Source organism: Dichomitus squalens (assembly GCF_000275845.1).
Source record: "Dichomitus squalens LYAD-421 SS1 unplaced genomic scaffold DICSQscaffold_44, whole genome shotgun sequence".
NCBI classification, from domain to species: domain Eukaryota; kingdom Fungi; phylum Basidiomycota; class Agaricomycetes; order Polyporales; family Polyporaceae; genus Dichomitus; species Dichomitus squalens.
The window spans coordinates 167,277-187,100 of NW_006766926.1; the positions used below are offsets into that span (position 1 = coordinate 167,277).

At 54.6% G+C, this 19,824-nt stretch overlaps 7 protein-coding genes across 7 annotated transcripts; 3 read left to right on the forward strand and 4 right to left on the reverse strand.

Annotated features, from left to right (window-relative positions):
- Window positions 1-237: 237 nt before the first annotated feature.
- On the forward strand, window positions 238-3,531 carry DICSQDRAFT_157016 (uncharacterized protein). The gene is made up of 3 exons (XM_007369132.1): window positions 238-487; window positions 1,144-1,595; window positions 1,648-3,531. Exons 1-3 carry the CDS (start codon window positions 343-345, stop codon window positions 2,785-2,787), a joined length of 1,737 nt encoding a protein of 578 aa, XP_007369194.1. The 5' UTR covers window positions 238-342; the 3' UTR covers window positions 2,788-3,531.
- Window positions 3,532-4,135: 604 nt separating this feature from the next.
- Dslcc11 (laccase B) lies at window positions 4,136-6,519 on the reverse strand. The gene is made up of 12 exons (XM_007369133.1): window positions 6,292-6,519; window positions 6,158-6,226; window positions 5,966-6,086; window positions 5,793-5,906; window positions 5,667-5,733; window positions 5,522-5,614; window positions 5,315-5,471; window positions 5,056-5,262; window positions 4,933-4,995; window positions 4,671-4,871; window positions 4,494-4,610; window positions 4,136-4,429 (listed from the first exon to the last, which is right to left on the reverse strand). Exons 1-12 carry the CDS (start codon window positions 6,472-6,474, stop codon window positions 4,256-4,258), a joined length of 1,566 nt encoding a protein of 521 aa, XP_007369195.1. The 5' UTR covers window positions 6,475-6,519; the 3' UTR covers window positions 4,136-4,255.
- Window positions 6,520-7,905: 1,386 nt separating this feature from the next.
- Window positions 7,906-9,891, reverse strand: DICSQDRAFT_67855 (uncharacterized protein; the record flags this gene model as incomplete). The annotated part of the gene is made up of 3 exons (XM_007369134.1): window positions 7,906-8,169; window positions 8,246-8,409; window positions 9,429-9,891. 3 exons carry the CDS (start codon window positions 9,889-9,891, stop codon window positions 7,906-7,908), a joined length of 891 nt encoding a protein of 296 aa, XP_007369196.1.
- Window positions 9,892-11,789: 1,898 nt separating this feature from the next.
- DICSQDRAFT_139714 (uncharacterized protein) lies at window positions 11,790-13,650 on the forward strand. Its single transcript, XM_007369135.1, has 11 exons — window positions 11,790-11,839; window positions 11,906-11,940; window positions 12,008-12,168; window positions 12,307-12,370; window positions 12,436-12,530; window positions 12,586-12,674; window positions 12,792-12,934; window positions 12,991-13,006; window positions 13,063-13,111; window positions 13,161-13,213; window positions 13,275-13,650. The coding sequence occupies exons 1-11, from the start codon at window positions 11,808-11,810 to the stop codon at window positions 13,525-13,527; spliced, it is 990 nt and encodes a 329-aa protein (XP_007369197.1). The 5' UTR covers window positions 11,790-11,807; the 3' UTR covers window positions 13,528-13,650.
- A 144-nt stretch (window positions 13,651-13,794) lies between these two features.
- DICSQDRAFT_139715 (uncharacterized protein) lies at window positions 13,795-14,414 on the forward strand (the record flags this gene model as incomplete). The annotated part of the gene is made up of 3 exons (XM_007369136.1): window positions 13,795-13,981; window positions 14,040-14,268; window positions 14,330-14,414. Coding segments are annotated over exons 1-2 (315 nt in total), but the record flags the coding sequence as incomplete, so codon positions are not given.
- Window positions 14,415-14,471: 57 nt separating this feature from the next.
- On the reverse strand, window positions 14,472-14,834 carry DICSQDRAFT_173321 (uncharacterized protein; the record flags this gene model as incomplete). Its single annotated transcript, XM_007369137.1, has 1 exon — window positions 14,472-14,834. The coding sequence occupies one exon, from the start codon at window positions 14,832-14,834 to the stop codon at window positions 14,472-14,474; it is 363 nt and encodes a 120-aa protein (XP_007369199.1).
- A 1,110-nt stretch (window positions 14,835-15,944) lies between these two features.
- On the reverse strand, window positions 15,945-19,671 carry DICSQDRAFT_139717 (uncharacterized protein). The gene is made up of 7 exons (XM_007369138.1): window positions 19,409-19,671; window positions 19,210-19,341; window positions 19,029-19,107; window positions 18,110-18,841; window positions 17,812-18,051; window positions 17,396-17,749; window positions 15,945-17,341 (listed from the first exon to the last, which is right to left on the reverse strand). Exons 1-7 carry the CDS (start codon window positions 19,504-19,506, stop codon window positions 16,733-16,735), a joined length of 2,244 nt encoding a protein of 747 aa, XP_007369200.1. The 5' UTR covers window positions 19,507-19,671; the 3' UTR covers window positions 15,945-16,732.
- Window positions 19,672-19,824: the final 153 nt, after the last annotated feature.

Below are 19,824 nucleotides of genomic sequence, written 5' to 3' on the forward strand. Positions count from 1 at the left end.
TACTTACTGGGATCAACGCTGATCAACGCGGGCTACTAATAAGCGGGTTGCGTTCCTGACAGCCCGGATAAATGTGGAGTATAACCGCATTATCAATTGTTATCGATTGATTTTACCGTAGCCGAGCCGGAGTGACAGCCAGTGACAGATCCGGTCCCCAAATGCGGCAAGAGCGGGACACTGGCAACGACTTTGTGGACGGTTGCGAGCTCGTTCTTCTCATCCTCCATCGTTTCGTCTTCCAGCACTTCAGTTCCTCATCCTTCTGAGGCTGCTCGGGACCCCGTTTGGGGACAGTCACTCTCTTTTCTCCACGTTCTTTACGCTCTGGCTCTCGGCGCCATGTTGGACGACTTCTCCGTCGACAAGCGTGATCTGCATCGTCGTGTCTCAGGGGGTGTCAAGCGGCTGAACAAGCGTTGGGTCTACACCCCTACTGCCATTTTTACGCCCGCGCAGAGTCCTGCGACGACTTCGAGTAGTGTCGGTGAGTACTCGTGATGTTTTGTTTCTTGCTCTGAGGACGGAATGCTGGGACGGAGGCGCGTTAAAGGCGAATGCAACCGCAACGTCACATCCATTCATCGTGGAAGGGAATCGACGCGAGAGAGGATGGTCAATTGAGACTGATGAGTTAAATGGGCATCCGCTGTCTTCAGACTGTATCCTTAGCCGCCGCCTCGCATACAGTCTATTTTGCGTCCCACCCATTCACCCACGACTGCTGAGATCTGATGATGTTCATACATGTCCGGAGTTGGTTTGCCCGCCATCACAACTGCGCATACAACATCTTCAATGAACTATCCTCGTATGGTCCAAGGAGGTTGGTGGGGTTGGATGAGTACCATGTCTTTGATTGGCCGGAGGAAAAATAGAGCTATCAGGCCGCAGTTGCATGCAGCAGCAGCGCTCAACGCATAGACAATGTCTATGTCATCTAACCGAATGTGTATGCATTCTGATGTCTCAATGGTCGTCATTATCGCCTCCTTCAGCGACTTTCCTGCCGAAACAGTTCTAGCTAGCGATGTTGCGTCATTGTCGCTTACCATCGACTTACTTTGCTTTCATACGGTCTCCCTTCGCTGTGCTTCTTGCGATGCCTGTCGCGTACCGAGGGCTGATCAACCCAATCTTCAGACAACCCGTTTACTGGGCTCTTTCCGCCCCCAAGCTCCAGTTCGATCCCGGCCACGACCACCCAGCCAGCCCTCCCGACTGGCACTACGACATCTAGCACGGCTGTGACCACATCAGCAGCTACCACTACTACTACTATTTCCTCGTCTACACTCTCGAGTACCACCTCCACCAGCTCCAGCTCAAGTACTTCGCCGACAGCCACGCTTGCCCCTACGACAAGTACCCCTACCATTGTACTTCCTCAAACTGTTCAGGACGCGACAACTGAAGTCGATATCACTGTTACCCCGACACACTCGACGACTTCTGTCAGTGCGACATCGTTGGCTGCAAGTCCAACGACTTCCACTACACCGAAGTCCGGTGTCAGTACCGGCGTCTTGATTGGTGGCATCATAGCCATCGTTGTTGCTGTGGCTGGCATACTCTTCGCCGTCGTCTACTTCATTGTAAGCGTTGCGTTAAGTCCCAGTGGGGTCCTTTCTCATCTTTGCCGCGCAGCGCCGTTCCCGTAAATCCAGTGAAGAGGACGACTTCAATCCTGATGCATTCCGTCGTCAGTCCATGATGCTGCCAGATACCGATAGTATATCAGGTGCGAGCCGTGCGACGCCCTGGAGCCGTGGTGGCGCCCGACCTCCGACAATGATTGAACAGAAGCTGGCTCATAACCCGGTTTCGTACGTGCCACCTGTGCCTCCTCACCCGTACACTTTCGGTGCCGCGTACAATGAGTCATCGTTCTCGCCTGGCCAGGTCTACACTCCCACGACGACGAATTCGGCCAACCCTTTCTTCTCGCCTTACGACGATCGCTCGCCTATCGGTACTCCTGCGCCCTCTGAGGCCTATGCTACTCGGAGCAATACCGTCTCTCGTCAACCATCTATGGCGTCGACCACCGTCCTTTCACGTCATTCGTCGAATTCTGGGAAACCACTTCCTGACATAGTCGCGGATGATTACGTTGACATGAACCGCTCCAGTGTCACACCCTTCCAGGCAGCGCAGTACGCCGACATCTCGCGCCGCTTAAACACGACGCCGCCACAGGGTCTTCCCTTGACCGAGGTCGAGGAGGAATTTGAGCAGGCCCAGGAGATCCCAGTTCTGCCGCAGAAGCACGTTGAGCCCCTCGAATTCCAGCCTTCATCTCTCGGCCTTGATGGCGCGCAGCACCTGACCGTGCAGCCCACCCCACGCGAGAACGCCTTCCCAGAGTCGCCCTTCGCAGACCCCGAGATGGCCGAGCAGCAGCGGCTCTCCCAGCGCGATTCGACCGGCTCAATCCTCCAGCCGCCCGAGCCCATCTTCGACGCGGATGCCCCGTCCCCCAAGGCCCGCATCGCGTCTATCCCGCCCATGCTCCCCGAACTCACACTCCAGGACCGTCCGTTCTCGCCTGTGACGATTGACTTCCCCATCGCCCCATCCTCCGTCCGCCCATCGCCCTCGCCGTTTTCAACGATGTTCACCGACATCCCGTCCTCGCCGCCCAAGGTGCACTTCCCTGAGAATGCGACCGAGCCTGCAACTCCTTCAGCCCCGGTTTTGCGCATTGGAGCGGGCCAGTCAGCGGTAAAGCGGCCTGACACGGTCTATACGCTCTATGACGACGAGGATGCGTACGCCGGCATCTAAGCTGCTGAATGCGCACCACTGTATCAACACTCTACCCCTCTCCCTTTCGCGCCCTCGGTGCACGATCCTGTGGCCGATGCGGACGCGCTGTATCATCTCCCGTATCATCTCCATATCTCCTTTGCCTGTGTTGAACTGGGCGTAATTATGTGGCTGCGGGGCAGAACTGGATTCTCTGGGCACACGCGAGCATGCGCCTCGCTGCCTCTCTGTTCTGTCATCGTTCATCTGTGCTCTGCGGCGCGTCAGATCGCCGCGTGTGCTTTGTGCTCGCCTACTGTGCTGACGTTGACACGTTTCTTGCTGGCCGCTCTTGACGAGGTCAAGAATTTACCTACATACTAGCCACCCTCCGGCGTCGCAGCAATGCGACTATCTACTCCCATCTGTTTTCTGTGGTTTTCTTAAGGTCTTGTATAGCTTTTTCCCGGTGCACTCCGCACCCGCGTTCGCTCCTTTGTGACTTACATCCATTTGCTGTACTTCACCTTTTCTGCGGGCGGAGATTCTCAGGTTGATTGTGCGGTGTTGTTTGTTGCTTCATGATGTTGACATGTATACGATGGCAGGTCCCCGAGTAGACTGTGAGGGGCCGCCTGCACACTGGATAACGAGCCGCTTCAAACTCGTCGATACCCGGTTTTCAGATATGTTACCACTTTCCACGTTTTGTGTTATGTTGTTTGTTGCTCGATGATAGTGCTTGCACCTACTAAACAAGATGCGCAATGACGAATGTTTGTTGCACATGTTGGCTGGTGTGACTAATGCACATACATCGCGAACGGTATGCATGGACTCTGCGCGGACAGCTTGCAGAGTTGGCAATGAGAAGAAGATAAGGAGGGGCGGAAGTTACAATGCGGTCGGTCATGTTGTACCAACGAGGCTCGATCGCGCATGCCAACGCCGGCCGAGTCCACGAGGATGAGGTGCACCCGGGCCCTACCTTGGGCAAGAGGAGACGACCGAGTCAATCAACTGCGTTGACATCGCCTGAAGCGGCCCCAGAATCATGGTCTCTGCCAGATAGACATGACCATCCATGGTCTACGACTAGGAGAATGGAGAAAACCTGGACATGCCTACACGGCAATTGCGCACGCGCAACCTCGGAGAAGAAAGCAACGATCTGATGTGTATCTCGCTCTATACTGTGACTCGCCGGAGGACAGATGTGGATGCCTGCAAATAACATCTCGAAATTCAGAAGGCTTTCGTACAGATTACTACGTGTATTATTGAACAGGATTAGAGGCTAGGAACATAGCGATTAATGCAATGATACTCTACAAATTCACTACACTGGGATACAATGAGATTATACTAGACATTTCGGGTACGGTGCGCAAAAGGAGTGGGAGTTCACGAGTACAACTAAACAGACTCGGAGAGCAGGTCATCAAATAGAGAGAGGCGATGGCAGCAAACAGGACAGGACGCAATAAGTTGAAGAAATGATACGGGTTTAAAAGTGGGTTTCGTTTCCAGCGTAGAAAGTCGGGCAGAGCTCCCGCCAGGCCTCAGGAACCGGGTCGACTGCAGGAACATCATCTGAGTCTTCGGCAAACACAATGGCAAAGCCGGCCTGCAGATGCCAGTCAATGTGGCAGTGGAGGAACCAAGGGCCCGGGTTGTCGGTCTACATCAGTGATAACAATCAGATATTTCTGGCTGTCGTAAATATGTGAAGGGTCAGAGCGTACCCTGAAACGGATAGTGACATTGTCGCCCGGGCCGCCAGTGCTCACGACGTCGCGGCGGACGGGGTTCGCGTAGTTGTAAGTGTCATTACCAGCACTGCGAACGACGGAGAAGGAGTGCTGCGGTGTCGAAGGTCTAGTGAGTAGAATAGACACTGGGAATGATATATTGCTACTCACACCGTGAAGGTGGAAAGGATGCGGGTCACCAACGAGATGCTCGTCGATGGTAAAGGAGAGCTCGATAGAAGAGCGCGGCGGCAGATTGTACACACTGCCCTTGGGGAGAAGGGATTGTGCCGATTTGTTACCGTCCAAGATCTGCAGGAGAACCGGTAGCTCAGGGGGGACAAACGGCACGGAGTTGATGGTGAAGTTGGTCTGATGAAAGACGGGAAGGTCAACGTCAGAATGACGGCAATCAAGATCAATATATGCGCACCCCTGTGAAGTTCAGGTGCAGGTTAAGCGCATAATCGACACCACCGGTGTGGTTCTTCCCAGGCTAGACGCATGTCCCTAGGTTAGCTGATTTATCTCATACGTATGCAGAAGTGACACTCACAGCAGCAGGGTTGGACAAAGGATGAAGATCCGTTTCCGCCAGAGGACGCAGACTGGGCGTCTGAGTAGTATTGGGCTCCCGCTTGGGCGCGCCCTTGTACCGCAGGATGGCAGAGTTGATTCCATTGACCGTGGTGTTCCCGCCTGTATGGTATACGTCCGGTATCGCACGAATCCAATAGTTATCGATTGCTTGGTTAGCATCAACCTACATATAAAATGAGAAAGCATGGTGAGGTTCAATCGTGCGAATGACATACGACGATGGAATAACGTTGGGCGGAGAAGATGACCAAGGAATCAGCCTCCTGGGGTTGTGTGTTCTCCCCGTCCGCTTCGATGACGGTGAAAGAGTGGTTGTCGATAGTGAAGTTGTAGTTGGGATCACATGCGATGTTTACAAGCCGGAAACGGTATCTGGAGCACCGTTAGGTTCTAAGAAAGGGCAAAGACAAGCATGCACTAACCGCTTTCCATGCTCCACGTTGATCACAGCAAGCTCGGAGGTCGGGTTCTCGATGTAGCGGCCAAGCCCATTGAAGAGTGTAGAGTCCGGAAGTCTGACGTAATGATTAGTCTCACGGCCCACCATCAAACGGCCATTTGACATACGGGACGCCTGTTTGCACGGTAACGGCAGCTTGATGGTACCAGTCGGCCAGGGTGATGACGGTATCATCTACGAATAATTTTGCTGTGTTAGCGCCGCACTCTAAACCGTGCACGCTCAATACTCACCATTGTCGACGTCGTAGAGGTGCTTGTGGGGATCATGAGGATCGTACACCACCAATGGCCCGCGGAGGCCATCGCAGTACTGTGTCATGAGGTGGCTGTGATACCAGAACGTCCCTGGATCCGGGTCAGTCTCGTCATCCAAGCAGTGACGCGGTATGCTCTTGTTGACTCACCGGCTTGGTCAGGGACGTTGAAATTATATAGGAATGAATGGTCCTTCGTGATGGGACACTGCGTCACGAATGCGGGACCGTCTGCCCAATTGGTCGTGTGCTGGAATAGACCGTGCCAATGCTGTGCAGTGCGAACACTCATATCAGTGCGTGCTCTACCCGACATCCCCATAAGGTAACAAGTCTACTCACGATACTGGTCGCAGTCAGCATGGTCTCGTTTTCAAGCTTGTCAATAACGTTGATACGGAAGTTGTCTCCCTGGAGATGAAGCCATTGGGGTGAGCACACCTTGGCTGGCGACTGCATGCCCGTCAAAGACGTACCTTGTTTCCCTTGATGAGAGGACCAGGGAAACTGCCACCGGCAAGGACAGCGGGACGAGTAGAGCCATCGGGCGAAATGTCCTTGTTTGCGATGATTAAGTCGGTAACGGGCCCGATTGAGGCCAAAGCGCCATTGCCGAGTGCGAAGACGAGGGCAATATTACGAAATAAGATGCGAGACATGGCGAAATGAAAGCAGAAGGCAAGGGAGAAGGGTACAAGGCGAGCGAAAAAGGAAAAGATTATAGGACGAGGAAAGAAGTGAAGAAGGAAACAAGATTAAATGGGATGTTGGATGGGGAGGAAGCTGCCCGTTCTACTGTACCGTATATATACAGGAACGAAGGAGTCGACGCTCGTCCCAGTGGCGGCCGCGTAGCACGACCACAGACGAAACAAGCCGGCATTTGCAGTGGGATAGGGCAGTGTCACGGCGGATGGACCGCTCTGGGAATGCGCCGCCGCTAGTGCACGACAGCGTTCGCCCATGGTAAGTATGTTTGGGATTTCAAATTGGTCATGGCTATGGGTTTCGGCTCCGACGAAGTTAGCGCAAGTATGAGCGGGCGGGTGGCGCACCAGGGACAGCATAGGCAAACGCAGCAGGCCTTGTCCCGCCATGCACAGATTGCGCTCCAATTCCGGAGCGCCCGTCACCTCGGAGGAATGTATGCGCTTCAAGCAGCGAATAGACATCAACAGGAGCGCTCTGTTGCCGAGATGACCGCTGTGGCCTTGCAAGTATGCAAGCCCTACCATTTGTCGGCGAATAGGTTGCTTGTCGCACTTTGTTACATTCTGAGCTATGCCCTCGTATTGAATGACCTGCCCACCGAGCGACATGAGTAGATCACCCCAATTAGCATACCTGCGACTCACGATCGAACTATTGTAAACATATTCAGTGCGCAAAAAATGGTACGGACGCTCGGTATGAGGCTTGCACGATGAAGCTGTCCCGATAACACCGGACAGTAAGTCTGTGAGTATGGCAGGATCACATCGGCAGCTGCGGGAGACAGGTACAAACGTCTGTCAAGCACATACCTGAGGTCATTGTGCAGTTGGGACACCCTCCTCACTGGCGTCATGTCCATGCAAGTCTCACTGAGCTGTGCATGACGCGCGCGCAGCGAGCCGCCGCCCTCCCCGAGCTCGTGCGCCTTGCTTGATGCCTATATGCAGCCTGTGACGGTCAGACGGGCAAACTATGCAACCAATGTCAATCGTGGATTACTCACCTGGGACAGTCCGCCGCTAGGGGACGTTGATACTGGTGTGTTAGCATGAAGGTGCGAATCATTGCGAGCTGACGGAAGTGACGACGCGGTGCCGATGGATGGACTAGCGTTACCAGTGGCACAGGGGTGAACTCTAATCATAGATGTTACATGTGAAATGCACATCGCTCAAGTCGTTCCTGGGCTGAGGGCGCCAGACTTGTGGCGAGGGTGGGCAGTCAACTCATCATATGTTCTCACACCATACCCACATGTCACAAATACCACCTTTGGGTCACTCAGCCCCCTCCATCGCTACGAAGCCTCGGTCCAGGTACTCTGCGGCGGCATGATTCAGCGGCCGCGGGGCCCCGTTCCGACATCACACTAGTGATCACAATGTATCAGTCGCGCCCGTACGGTGCGCTCCGAGGGCAGCGGGGGCTCCACATACCGTGAGTGTACTGCGGCCGGTGATTCCCCCTTGCTGTACGCCTTGGTGCGCCTTGAGTGGGCGGGGCTCGTCGTCGTGAAACTCATCGGACTCCACCCGGACCCGGATGGCATCTCTCGCGTTGATGTACATCCGGTCTAGCAGTGGCGAGTCTGGAAGCTCGTGAGAACCGACCTCCGAGTCCGGCAACCAGAAGTGAGCGCGCTACTTCGAGTAGCTATATTCTGCGTTACGAGAGCTGACATTGACCTGTGGCTGGCGCCGGTCGGTAGATGGGCACGCACAACGCGGTCGATTCTGGCAGATGCACTAGAGGGACGTAGATGCCATCAACAAAGCCAGCAGTCACTGATAGATGCACTACTTTCAGTTGAGCATACGTGATTATGTGAACGGGACGTAGGAGGACTTCATTTCTGCAAGGGCGATTCCCTACGCGAATGGCTTAAACACTGTCAACAATTGCATTCATGTTAGCGATGGTGCCTTACGAGTGCGTCAAGCGCGGGGGTTCCTCGGGGTGAACAAAGACGGGTTCGACTTAGCGTGCAACCTCGTACGATGACGACAGGGAAGCCTGTTTGTTGCAATCCCACTGAAACCTTTGTGAGACGACCTGCACGTCGTCTGCAATGCAGTATATTCAAATAAATGAGAGGCGTTCACTGCAGAAGTGACGCTAGGCCTCACATGCACGAACCACAGAGAATGCTCGTCGAAAATCGGGTCTATTATGTGGATGCAAACCCAACTTCACCTGCCTCATGAGCAATCTGACGTGCACAACGTAATGTGCAGCTGCATACTTGAAGGCAACAGACAGGCAAATTTTGCGTGGAGGATAGTGAAATAAGTAGAGGGCCTGGAGGTAAAACGCTCGATAGGGGGCGGTATAGATCGATATGCGAAGTAGCCTGAGGCGTCGATGACAGAACTCTGTGCCTGTACGCATTAAGCAAGGATGGCCTCTCAGTGCCGTGGTGTGCGTTCCAGTGACGATATGGAAAATGCAAGGTGTCTCGGCAATGAAACCACAACAGTCAAATGCCCGGAGAGCAATCCCTGCGGGTCCTGCTGAGCGGCTGGACCGTCCGATTATGCCCAATGCAGCCTGAAGACCGTGTGCGGATACAGATCCGCACACCATCCTAAAGATGCATAGCTGGTGTTATGAACCTCCCATGAATCATCTACGTCGATGTGGACGGCTGCGCCTCATGAGGAATTGGTCTTCAAACTCCGGACTCCAACATACATACGGAAGACTCGGGCTCAATGAGCATCCAGCATGACCCAAACAAAGCGTATAGCGCCATCTCAAAGCAACCATCTCAAGGTTCACTACGCTGGTTCACGTAGTGCATGGGCTGCACCGAATGCTCAAAAGTCAGACGTCGGATAAGGAGAAAAGCAGACCCCAGGGATTGCATGCACTAGCTCCAAGTCATAGATAGGCAACTCACCCACCCTTGGTACCAGACACCCATCATCGTATCGTAGCTCCACTTCTCCTACCTCCGTAAGGTAGAAACCGTAAGTGCATAGTCCGATGTTATAGAGGACCGGGTTGTCGTTCCTCCTAGGTAGTGACAGGGATACCCAAACTGGGATGGGTGGGTAATTGAAGTATCCTGTACAGAGTGTATCAGCCCGAGAACTGAATGCTTTCTCGGAGGCGCAGGACCTTGATGATTGAGAGGTATAACATTCCGGGGCCACTGCGCCCACGAAGGGGAACGCGAGTGAGGAGCGGCGACGAATCCCCAAGGACAAAGGGCGAAGAAAGCATTCAGCAATATATCTGTAATAAAGGTCTGCTGAAGTAAGGAGCCGGAGGGGCAGGGTCGAAACTGACGCGGAACGAGAAAGCAGACGATGGCTGAGGGAGGAGAACTCGGAGGCGGTAAGGGAGAAGTTCGGTGGCATTGCAGTCAAAGCGTCTATCTAATCTGCTCTCTTAATCCGGAATGTTCAGAAGCGTGGCGCACCTCCACCACTATTCAATTTTTCTCCTCCTTCCCTCTTCCCCTTCAGGATATATCAAACCCCACCACAAATTGGAGGGTGGGCTATAAACCAAGTTGGTTTCCAGCAAACTAGATGCAATGCGATCGGCGACAAATGTCTAACCCGTCCGCAGGGGTATAAAGAGACCTGTAAGAATCGTGGCCTAGCCCCATACCGGGGGAAGATTCTGGGAATGATCCTGGTCACGATTCCGGGGAGGATTCTGGAGGAGGCAGAATCGCGGACAGTCGAATCGCGATTTTGGAGGGCAGAAGCTCCTCCAGAGGAGGCGATTATGTCCTTAAAATCGCGATGTTGGCACGATCGGGCATAACCGACAGAATCGTCATTGAGAATTTTCCTAGAATCACCCCATAATCGTGCGCCCTGACTACCCCTAATGACCAGGTACGAAGGTGTTCTCATGAATGTGGAATACGCCTGACATGAATGAGGATGAGTATGGTTATACATTGAGACCAAGCTCGCTTTCTGGGAGCTACATTTGTTGGAATGCCGTGCATCACGGATCCTTTTGAGAGCTTAGGCGTGCTCAATTCTTGTCGCTCAGTTCCTTGCGCGCCTACCGGGCGCCTGCCTACCTGAATTCAAGGTCAGCTCAAGCGCCTGTAGCACAGCCAGCGGAGGGGGGCAGGCGGCGGGTATTGAACATGACCGCATAAGGCTCCCGAGCTGGGACCAAGGAACGACGCGAAAACTTGACGATTCGAAAGCTAGAGGGCTCCATGACTTGAGACGTGGAGTCGTCTCGCGAGGTTTTGGGTCCAATTGCAGTGTCCTATGCTAAGCTTGTTATGCCCGGCAAACCAGTCCGGCAAGTGGATGGAGACATCGGAAGAGCGTTATATACTCGTTGATCGAGAGTAATCGTACATGGCAATGTGCCCAAATCAGAACCAGATTCGGCACGACATACATACGGTCCACCTGGGGGTCCCGCTGCATCACGGCTGTAAGCCTCCTGCTAATCTCGCTGCACCCGCTGCCTGCGCACCTTTGCTCGCTGTGCTGCAGGCGCTTGACTGACCTTGAATCCAGGTAGGCAGGCACCCGGTAGGCGCGCGAGGAACTGCCAGTGAGCGAGCGACAAGAATCGAGCACGCCTCTTGATGTATCAGTCCATCGGGTGATTCGGAGTAATAGACAGTCTCGAGTGGCTGCTTCAACCATCAGATGAATCTCCTCCCACCCCGAAGTACATCGTGAGTAGATTGTCCTCAATCATCACAGCCCATCATGAGGCGCTTCGTACAAAGTATACAAGCGAACTTTCAAGTGTTGTTCTCCGGCGATGAACGGTATAGAAGACTTCGAAAGCGTCAAGCGCGGCTCTCCATTGGCCCTTCGACTTAGAGCTCCGAATTCGTCCTTGTCCTGCTTTCTCTATCTATCTACGACCTGAAACCTTCAAAATGCAAGCTGATTTAGTTCGTAACCCCGTGTTTAGACGAGTCTTGAGTTCAGGCGGTGCAGTAGCGGTGTCGTACTTACGGTGGGAGAGTGCATCTATCTTGCACAGGGTGGTAAGTCTATTAGCTTTGGCAGAATTGCCCTTCCGATAACTTCCAAACAGATGACTCAGGCTCGGCGCACATCAACCACAGCTACCACCAATGTTGTCACCGGTTGATCAGGTCTTCTGATATGCTCCAGTGATGTGATCAAGATAGAATCCAAGACGCCTTCCAATCTCATTAATAGAAAGCTTTCTCATAGAGATATGGCCCCTTCACTCGCCACCTTCCACCCACACCGTCTTTCCTCTTCTCAGACCTTGTGCCCCCCTTTCGTTCATAGCGATGTCTTCATCGCAGATGGCCCAATTGTTTGCCGAGGTCTCAAGCACGTAAGTTACCTTTTTCCCCACCGGCGAACCTGCGGTGCTGACCCTAAAGGGCGCCTCAAATTCTAGCTTCACAGACAACTTGTGCACTATCGCAGGATCAGGTGACTCGATATCAATGCCGTTTGTTGATGCTGGCATGCTGAATGTGCTGCTTGTTCTATATAACAGTTGTCTTTCTGTATGATTCACTTATTACCACAGGTGACGAGATCCAGTGCTTCTGGGGGAGGAAGGTTACCGGGGCAGCCATTCTGTTCTACTTGAATAAGTACATGAATACGCTCTACTTGGTCTGGGGCCTTGCCACATTTTTGAAGTTATCAGATGAGGTACGTGCTCCTTTATCTGAATACAGCCTTTAACGAGTCTTTCCTGATGCGATATGATCTCTGCTGGTGATAGAGGTGAGCTGTATGTGCCGGACTCCCCCTAGACACCTGCTGAAAAGACTCTGTGTGTGATAATGTAGCTGCACTATCTCCACGAAGGGAGGAACAGTCGTGCAAGTCTTGAACTACTTTGTTCAGGCAGGTACGTCAGTGCGACCGGTCCCTCTAGTGACTACTAACTAACGCATCCGCCTTGACTGGCTCTAGTTTTCACTGGCATACGCGTCTATGCGCTTCAGAAAGGCTTACTTCTCTCCTGCGTTACCTTCTGCCTCTCGGCAGTGCCTGTTGGAATGAGCTTTGTAAGATGACATCTCTACACACCTTGATGTACACTGGATGCTGACATGGACGTAGGCGGAATACTCCTTTGGAGTCACCGGCGAGAACATATTCCCATTCGGATGTATGGGAGTGTACACTGGCCCTGCGGGACTCGCGAAAAGGTCATCCGTCGCATGTTAGTTACATATCACTTTGCTGATGCTGTTGTTTGTTTTAGGGGTAGGTAGTATACCTCATAATCAAACCCACCTTCAGACATCACCATAACCATTGGCTGTAGGTGTTGTGATATCCCGTTCATGCATGATTGCGGCAGACTGCATCGCCATCGGGGCAACATGGTTTACGCTACCCCGGCGCCGCGGCCTCGGCCATGCAAATCTGTTGAAGGGCACCATCTCAGATGTTCTTCTGGTAGATGGTAAGTAACCTTGGGCATTCTGAAGACTTGTGCTAGTGCTGATGAGTAGGATTCAGGGACCGTCTATTTCTTGTAAGCCACAGCCTACTCATTATCGGGGCACAAAATGTCTCACCTGACCTGTACAGCATCCTTGCAATTCTTGGTTGTCTGCACCTGACATTCACCATGATCTCGGTGAGTGCGCATCCTGTCTCTCCAGTATTCAAATATTGACAGCAGGCAGCTTGCTGTACCTTCGCTACAAGTTACTAGCGTCTTCGGCGATTTCACACCCTCGTACGTGCAGGCATTCATGCTCATTATAATGATCTCATATAGTAATGGAACAACGGTCCAGGATAACGGCCATCCTCATCTCTCGATTCCTTCTGCACCTACAATCTGCCAGCATTGGGGCCATGGGTGCGGGAGCTTCGCAAGCTTTGACGTCTCACAATAGCTCTGTGGTCTTTGAGCGAGCCATCGGTTCACTGGCGGCATCAATCACTCTAGACGACTACTTCCTACATCAAGGTGTGCCGGAGTGTAGCGATCAACACGGTGACGAAGAGAATGAAGGCCGTACATCGATATCGTCTCGTGACGGCTGAGTCGCGTCGGGAAACATGCCGCGAATTGAGGAGTTTAGTTTGGGAGTCCCCGTCTCTGTATGCGTATGGATGCACTGTGGTCTTTTACATTTGTTCCACATTGATCACGAAGCACTATTCTATCGAACGTCCGCGGCTTATCTCCTGATACGGGCACCTACCGTGAAGTCAAAGGAAAGACAATGTGAAGCGGTATCTGAGTCTATGAAAAGAGACGTGAGCAGCGTCACGTAGGAAGGTACCTTCATTTTCATGGCTAGCCTCTATATTGAAGTACCTCTATACTGAAGTCTCTGTCGTCTGGCTCTCTTGAGTCAGTCAATCCCTTGGAGGTAGCGGTCCTCAGGACCGCGTAGAGTAGGAACAACATGGGCTCGTGTCTGCTATGTTCCGTGCCAGATCATTACGTCATGTCCGGTCAAAACACTGGCACGATCCTAGGCCTTGTGGTGAGCTGAATGGGAGTAATGAGAACAGGGGGCAAAGATGCGCGTAGACGGGTGACGGCATACCTCTGAGCGCCTCGGCAAGAAAAGCGGACAGTTCTCCAGAATCGCGGAACTTGGACACTGGCGAGCCAATCTCTTAATCGCAAATACGATCGTGAACACGGGAACGGGTCTTGAACGCGGGGACGGGTCTGTTCTCGGAGGGCAGATCCTCCTGAACTCGAGTGCGGTGAGCTCTGCTGCCCCCGACGTCGCCGTGACAGATCAACGTCGCGATCCGGGTGACCTTACCCTGTGCGTATCGTCCATAGTGACTCATCCCCGCAAAAAAGCAAAGAGACGTGTGCACTCACTAGTTCCCGATAGATGGCCTTTTCGAGCATGCCCTTCCTGAGTCTAAGCAATATGAACTTGCTCCGCTCAGCCTCGGTGAGGAGATCCTCGGGAATCCGGGCAGAGAAAATATCTTTGGCGAGGAGGTGGAAGCGTGGTCCGTTACCTGTCGATGAGAAGAAGTACGAGCTGCTTGCCGGTCTTCTTCGTGTACGCGCCACAGTTCGTGGACGAGGGACAATGACGGACGAACGACGGACGGGCACCGAGTGATCTATGACTCGGAGAGGGGCCGGCAGTACCTGAATCAAAGGGGCCTTGGTCTGGGTTGCTGAGAGCACCAGTGGCCGAGTTGTCGGTGGTTGGGTCGCTGGTGGTTGAGACGTTGGTCGCGGTGGCAACTCCGGTAACGGCAGCGCCGTTGACCACAGAGGCCGGTGAAGGATCATAAAAAGACGCCCTTGATAGACGGGGTGAATAATCGGCACTGTGTGCAGAGACATCGGGGTGGTTGTTGTCAGACATGTTGAACGAGGAGATTGGTCAGGTGGCACGTCGAACTTACGGCTTGGGGTGCTTGATTGTTGTATACGAGCGAGCACAGTTGGAAACCCTCGAGCATCCTTTGTACGACTATTTAGGATACGGTAACTCGCGTGTTTGATGGAGCAAAATGAGTCGAGTGCGACCACAATTGTGATGGCCTCGCGTCCGCAATGAGTCAGTCACAGATCCACAGCTGCGGCAGGCACAAAGTCTTACAATGGGTTGGAATAGTATAGAGGCACTGTTGAGGATATTCGGTGACAAAGGAGTGGCATGTAGTTGTTGGCACTCGGTTGTGTGTGTCCACCAGCAGGTTGTGTACTACCAGTTGAACACTTGTCCGAATAAGCCAAGCCACCATCGCAGACGCCGGTTATGCCGAGGCCGCCGCTCAGCGCTCAGCGCTCGACCAGGGCACGACCCGGCCTTGGCATGCAATTCCGTACAATGACGGATAAAGTGCAAGAGATATCATGCGCACAGCCCCGAATGAGATTGTGTGGCTTATTCTCCTCTCGTGCGGTCTCAATTGCTTCGCAATCTCGACCCAGAGTTCTTCAAAACCACCGCAAGCGCTCTGAGGTACTGAGTGAAGTCTCGTGAAGCAAGAGTTTCCACGCGAGTTAGGTGCTCTATCAGATAGAGGCATGAGATTGAACACCTAGAAACATGCTTTGGGTACGCTGACCTCCGCATTCCTATCGATGAGCTATCCGCCAAATGCGCCAAATGCTACGTGTGGATGCGAACATATATACCTAGCTTCAGATGGCCGAGAACCCGACACCACCTTCCGTCGTGTGCTACAAGCATGCGGGTCCCAATCAACTTATGACTCATGCCCCCGTAGTGTCATCATTATCAAGAATGCCATCGAACGAGCTTTCCGCCGAGAAGCCTTCGCTAGCTTGGGCGCACACTTGCCGTCTCACACCATGCTCACCGAATCTCCTCGCGTGGCCACAAACGCGACGCACATTTCACAGATGCGAAGAGCTGCACGAGAGATGAAGAATCGAGGATGGTAGACTAGAGAACGGGGCAACAGAATACATGACTATGAGACAGTGGTGAGATAGACAGAGAGACGGGGACACGAACAGTGAAGAAGAGATCACCCAGGACAACAGAGCGCACGGCGTACGGTAAGGAAAACAACAGCTCGACAACAGACATGGGGTAGGGACGGAGGTCGACGGGATCCCATCACGCACTACGACTACGAATGTATGTATAGACCCGATGCCCCGTACGGCAGAACACCCCCACCGCATCGTCGACGCGCACAGTACATGGAGGGCAAGCGGGAGGCAGGCCTTGTATACGTGCGTAGAGAATACGAACGGAGACAAACCAGACAGGGGAGAGGGACATCGCGGAGGGGGACGCGCACGGGCACTCTACAGCAAATAACGTAGCAGGAACAAGACTGGAACGACGTGCATGGCTGGGCTGGATGGGCGCATCCGCATGGGCGCGGCAACAGCTGGGCTGTGCTTTTTGTCATAAATACGGTCATCCAGGATCCGGGGTAGCAGAGGGGGATAGGGGGAGTGGGGGAAGAGGGCAGGAGAGTTGCAGGCAGAAGTCAAGCGAGACGAGCGACAACCAGGGAAGGCAAAGATGAGAAGGTATGCAACGCGCGCCGACTCGAACAGACCAAACGGTGCGCAAAAGTGTAAGGTGAGAAGGAAAGATCCACAGCAAGTAAGTAGCAGCAGAAGCAACAACAGTCCTCCGAATTCCGTATGATGGTTCCAGATCTTGCACGCGTAGCACCTTAAACGCCCATTGCGACGCCACCAAGCTACCGCAGCAACGCCACAAGGCCGGCGCTTCTCTTACATTGACTCCGCCACCCCGCACCGCGCGCGCACTCACGCCGCGTTCTCGGGGTCGAACCACGCCGCGAAGTCGCGCTCGAAGTTCAAGCTAGAATCACCCATAAGACCTCCCGTCACGTCGAAGTCCCCGAAGGGGAAGTCGACGTTGAACGCGCTTGGGTCTAGTGCGTCCGCTGGGTTCGTTGCCGGTGGTGGCGGCGGTGGGGGATGATGGTTCGACATCTGCGGTGGGGGGTGGCTCGACATCTGCGGCGTCGACGAGCTAAGGATCTGCGAGGGCGACGGCGCAGTCATCTGCCCGGACCCTGATGCGTTCGGCGTGGGCGGGGCGGGCGTCGTCGTTTGGGGCGGGACCCCGGAGTGGTTCTGCCCAGGCACGCCCGCAGCGGCATTCTGTGGCGACGAGTCGACGCGGCCGTTCTGTGGTGCGCCATCCTCTTGCTTCGAGCCACCGGGTGGGTTCTTCGCCGCCATCGCCGGTGAAGGAGGGGGAGGAGGCATCATGCCCATCGGCTTGCCTTGCGCCATCCGATTGCCAGGCTGGCCGCCTTGGCCGTCTGCAGCCGGCGACGCAGCATTACTAGGCATCATATGCTGTGGCATGTTTGGAGGCTTGTGAATGTTCTGCATCTGTTGTCGGTACTGCATGGCCTGCTGGTCAGTCTACAATCGACCTTACGCAAGGCGTGGAAATACCTGATGCATCGCGGGATTCACCATTCCCGATTGTCCGGGCTGCATCATCGGTGGATTCATCGGGGTCTGCATCGGGCTCATTTGCGGCGTCCCCAAACCATGGCCCAACATGGGGTTGTTCATGCCCGCCATCGGAGGCCCGTTGTACTGCATCCCTTGCATCTGTGCCGGGCGCTGCATCATACCGTTAGGTAGCTGCATGGGTTGTCCTGGTGGCCCGGGCTGTTGAGGTGGGTGCTGAGGGGGATACATCGGCGTCATCGGCGGTTGCGCATGTCCTTCCGCTGGTGATCGGCGTACACGCTTGTTCTCCCGAGGCGAAGACTCGTTCCGTGCACTCGGAAGCTGTTCGGCCTGTGTAAAGGGGAGGCGAGACGTCAGTCTAGGCCATCAAATTGTGAGTCAATGCTGCTCACCTCTTGTCCGGGAGATGTGCTGTTCCTCTTCGCGCCCCGCTGCTGCTGATTCTGCCCTTGTGACGGTTGCAATGGCTGCTGCCCAGACTGCTGACCATTCTGTGGATGGGACATGGCCCGTAGTCCAGATGGGGGTTGCATCGGGCCAGGTCCTGGATGGCCCGGTGGCACATTGCTCGGACCTGGAGCATTCGGCGGTTTCATGTTGCCCCCTCGACGGAACTGCGACACAAGTGCTTGCTGTTCGCCCACGACAGTCAGCGTCGCCGCCCATCTTTGTTAGTGGCGATATGCGCACCTTCTCCTCCGTCGTCATCGCAGTAATATCTTTATCGCCCATCCCGAGATCCTGCCTGAGCTTGTGAAGACTGGGCGGGGGTATCCGATTGAGTTCTTGTGTTAGCATCTCCGGCGACATGGGTTGCAGCCCTGCCATGCCGGGTACCTGTCGATGGGCCATCGACGGACTCTGATGCACTGCAGGCGATCCTGGATTGTTCGGCGATCGACCAACGAATGCTTGATATCCTGGCTGGGGTGTTTGCTGAGGGCCCGGAGGCCCGTTCGGAGGGTGCATTGTTCCACGCATCTGTGTGAGCGGCTGGTTCTGTCCGACGGGAGCCATCGGGTTGTGCGGCGGAGGTCCTCCAGGTTGGGTGTTTGGGGGTGAATGAGCCATCTGTGGAGACTGGAAGGGGCCGCCGTTCAGACGTTGCTGAGGAGGCCCCGTGCGCTGGTTGGGCGGCGGAGCTTGAGGCATAGTTGGTCCTTGTGGGGGAGCAGGGCCACCCGAGGACCCGGGAACACCATTCGGTTGGGGGCCATTGGCGGGAAAGGGAACCGCGTTCTGAGTGCCATTCGGCAGAGGACCGGGCTGCTGACCTGAGGGGGCGACGATGCCGTTTGGCGGAGCCACAGTCGGGTTTGGCGGTCGCTGCACGCCATTTGGGAAGCGTACGGGGTGTGCTGCCCCGGGCTGTCCAGGACGTGCTTGCGGTTTCTGTGCGGCGGCTTGCACCTGCTGTTGGTGCTACAACGAGGTCAGACAATCATGGTGAGTGGAATGAAAGGATGAAGTGGTGAATGAATGGTAGATACACAGCATGGGATGGAAAGAAAATTGACATCGCCCGACATGACCGGAGCATACGCTCGCGAACAGGCAGCAGATAATGGGAGATACGGACGGCGACCAATCAAGAGACGACGAGACTCACCTGAGTGTACAACAGCGCCTCCTCTGGGCCCGCGCCGTTGCTCTTGGCCGTAAACAGTACCCAGAAGACACTCCACCACCTGCAAGACAAAGATCCGACACGCATGACCTAAGCCACCCGCACACAGCGCCAGAACGGGACGAATAGGCCGAAGTGGCCGCGTCCCAAGGGAAGCACTCACTCGAAGAGCAGGCCCTGCTTCGCATTGATCGGCGGCTGGGCTGTCGCGGGGATAGAGGCCTCCTGCTGGAGCTCTGAAGCGGTCCTGCGAAAGCCACGCTTGATACAGTAGTCGTAGATGTATATGTTGAACCTACATGATCATGCATACGAAGACGAGAGTTAGTAGAATCGCTCAGGGAAAAGAGAAGAGGACAGACATTCTGTCGCCATCCCACTGCAGCGCGGGCTGGTCGATGGGGGTCGGGTTATGGAGATGGGGGTTGTCGACGGGGGCCGCGGTGCCATCGGTGGCCATGGCGGGGCGTGTAGGGCAATATCGGGGCTGAGGTGGCCGTCGGTGGATGAGAAGAGGCGTGGGAGGGGTGAGGAGGGAGACAGACCTTGCGCAGCAGCGATATACGGAAGGCCGGATAAAGGAAGCGACGAGCGATTTGGGAGCGAGGCGCGGGCGGGAGGAGATATCGCTGTGGGCGGTCTCTGGGGGAAGCTGTGCTGTTGGCTGTTAGCTGTCGGCTGTCGGCTGTCCTAGGGGACGTCAGTGGCGTCGGGCGGGATGTCGAGGACGGCGACGGGGGGAGGCGGGGGCGGGCGTAGAGGAGGAGCGGGGACGGGA

What these genes read in the sequence shown, in the direction of transcription:
- DICSQDRAFT_157016 (XM_007369132.1), top strand. Translation starts at nt 343, where the DNA reads ATGTTGGACGACTTCTCCGTCGACAAGCGTGATCTGCATCGTCGTGTC. An exon ending in GACGACTTCGAGTAGTGTCG is followed by an intron (nt 488 to 1,143) that starts GTGAGTACTCGT and finishes CCCAATCTTCAG; the next exon opens with ACAACCCGTTTACTGGGCTC. An exon ending in TCGCCGTCGTCTACTTCATT is followed by an intron (nt 1,596 to 1,647) that starts GTAAGCGTTGCG and finishes TTTGCCGCGCAG; the next exon opens with CGCCGTTCCCGTAAATCCAG.
- Dslcc11 (XM_007369133.1), bottom strand. Translation starts at nt 6,474, where the DNA reads ATGTCTCGCATCTTATTTCGTAATATTGCCCTCGTCTTCGCACTCGGC. An exon ending in CCCAACGTTATTCCATCGTC is followed by an intron (nt 5,263 to 5,314) that starts GTATGTCATTCG and finishes TTTTATATGTAG; the next exon opens with GTTGATGCTAACCAAGCAAT. An exon ending in CTTTGTCCAACCCTGCTGCT is followed by an intron (nt 4,996 to 5,055) that starts GTGAGTGTCACT and finishes ACATGCGTCTAG; the next exon opens with CCTGGGAAGAACCACACCGG.
- DICSQDRAFT_139714 (XM_007369135.1), top strand. Translation starts at nt 11,808, where the DNA reads ATGGCCCAATTGTTTGCCGAGGTCTCAAGCAC. An exon ending in TTTTGAAGTTATCAGATGAG is followed by an intron (nt 12,169 to 12,306) that starts GTACGTGCTCCT and finishes GTGTGATAATGT; the next exon opens with AGCTGCACTATCTCCACGAA. An exon ending in CCTGCGGGACTCGCGAAAAG is followed by an intron (nt 12,675 to 12,791) that starts GTCATCCGTCGC and finishes ACCATTGGCTGT; the next exon opens with AGGTGTTGTGATATCCCGTT.
- DICSQDRAFT_139717 (XM_007369138.1), bottom strand. Translation starts at nt 19,506, where the DNA reads ATGGCCACCGATGGCACCGCGGCCCCCGTCGACAACCCCCATCTCCAT. An exon ending in AAGCAGGGCCTGCTCTTCGA is followed by an intron (nt 19,108 to 19,209) that starts GTGAGTGCTTCC and finishes TTTGTCTTGCAG; the next exon opens with GTGGTGGAGTGTCTTCTGGG. An exon ending in AGGCGCTGTTGTACACTCAG is followed by an intron (nt 18,842 to 19,028) that starts GTGAGTCTCGTC and finishes ACCTCGTTGTAG; the next exon opens with CACCAACAGCAGGTGCAAGC.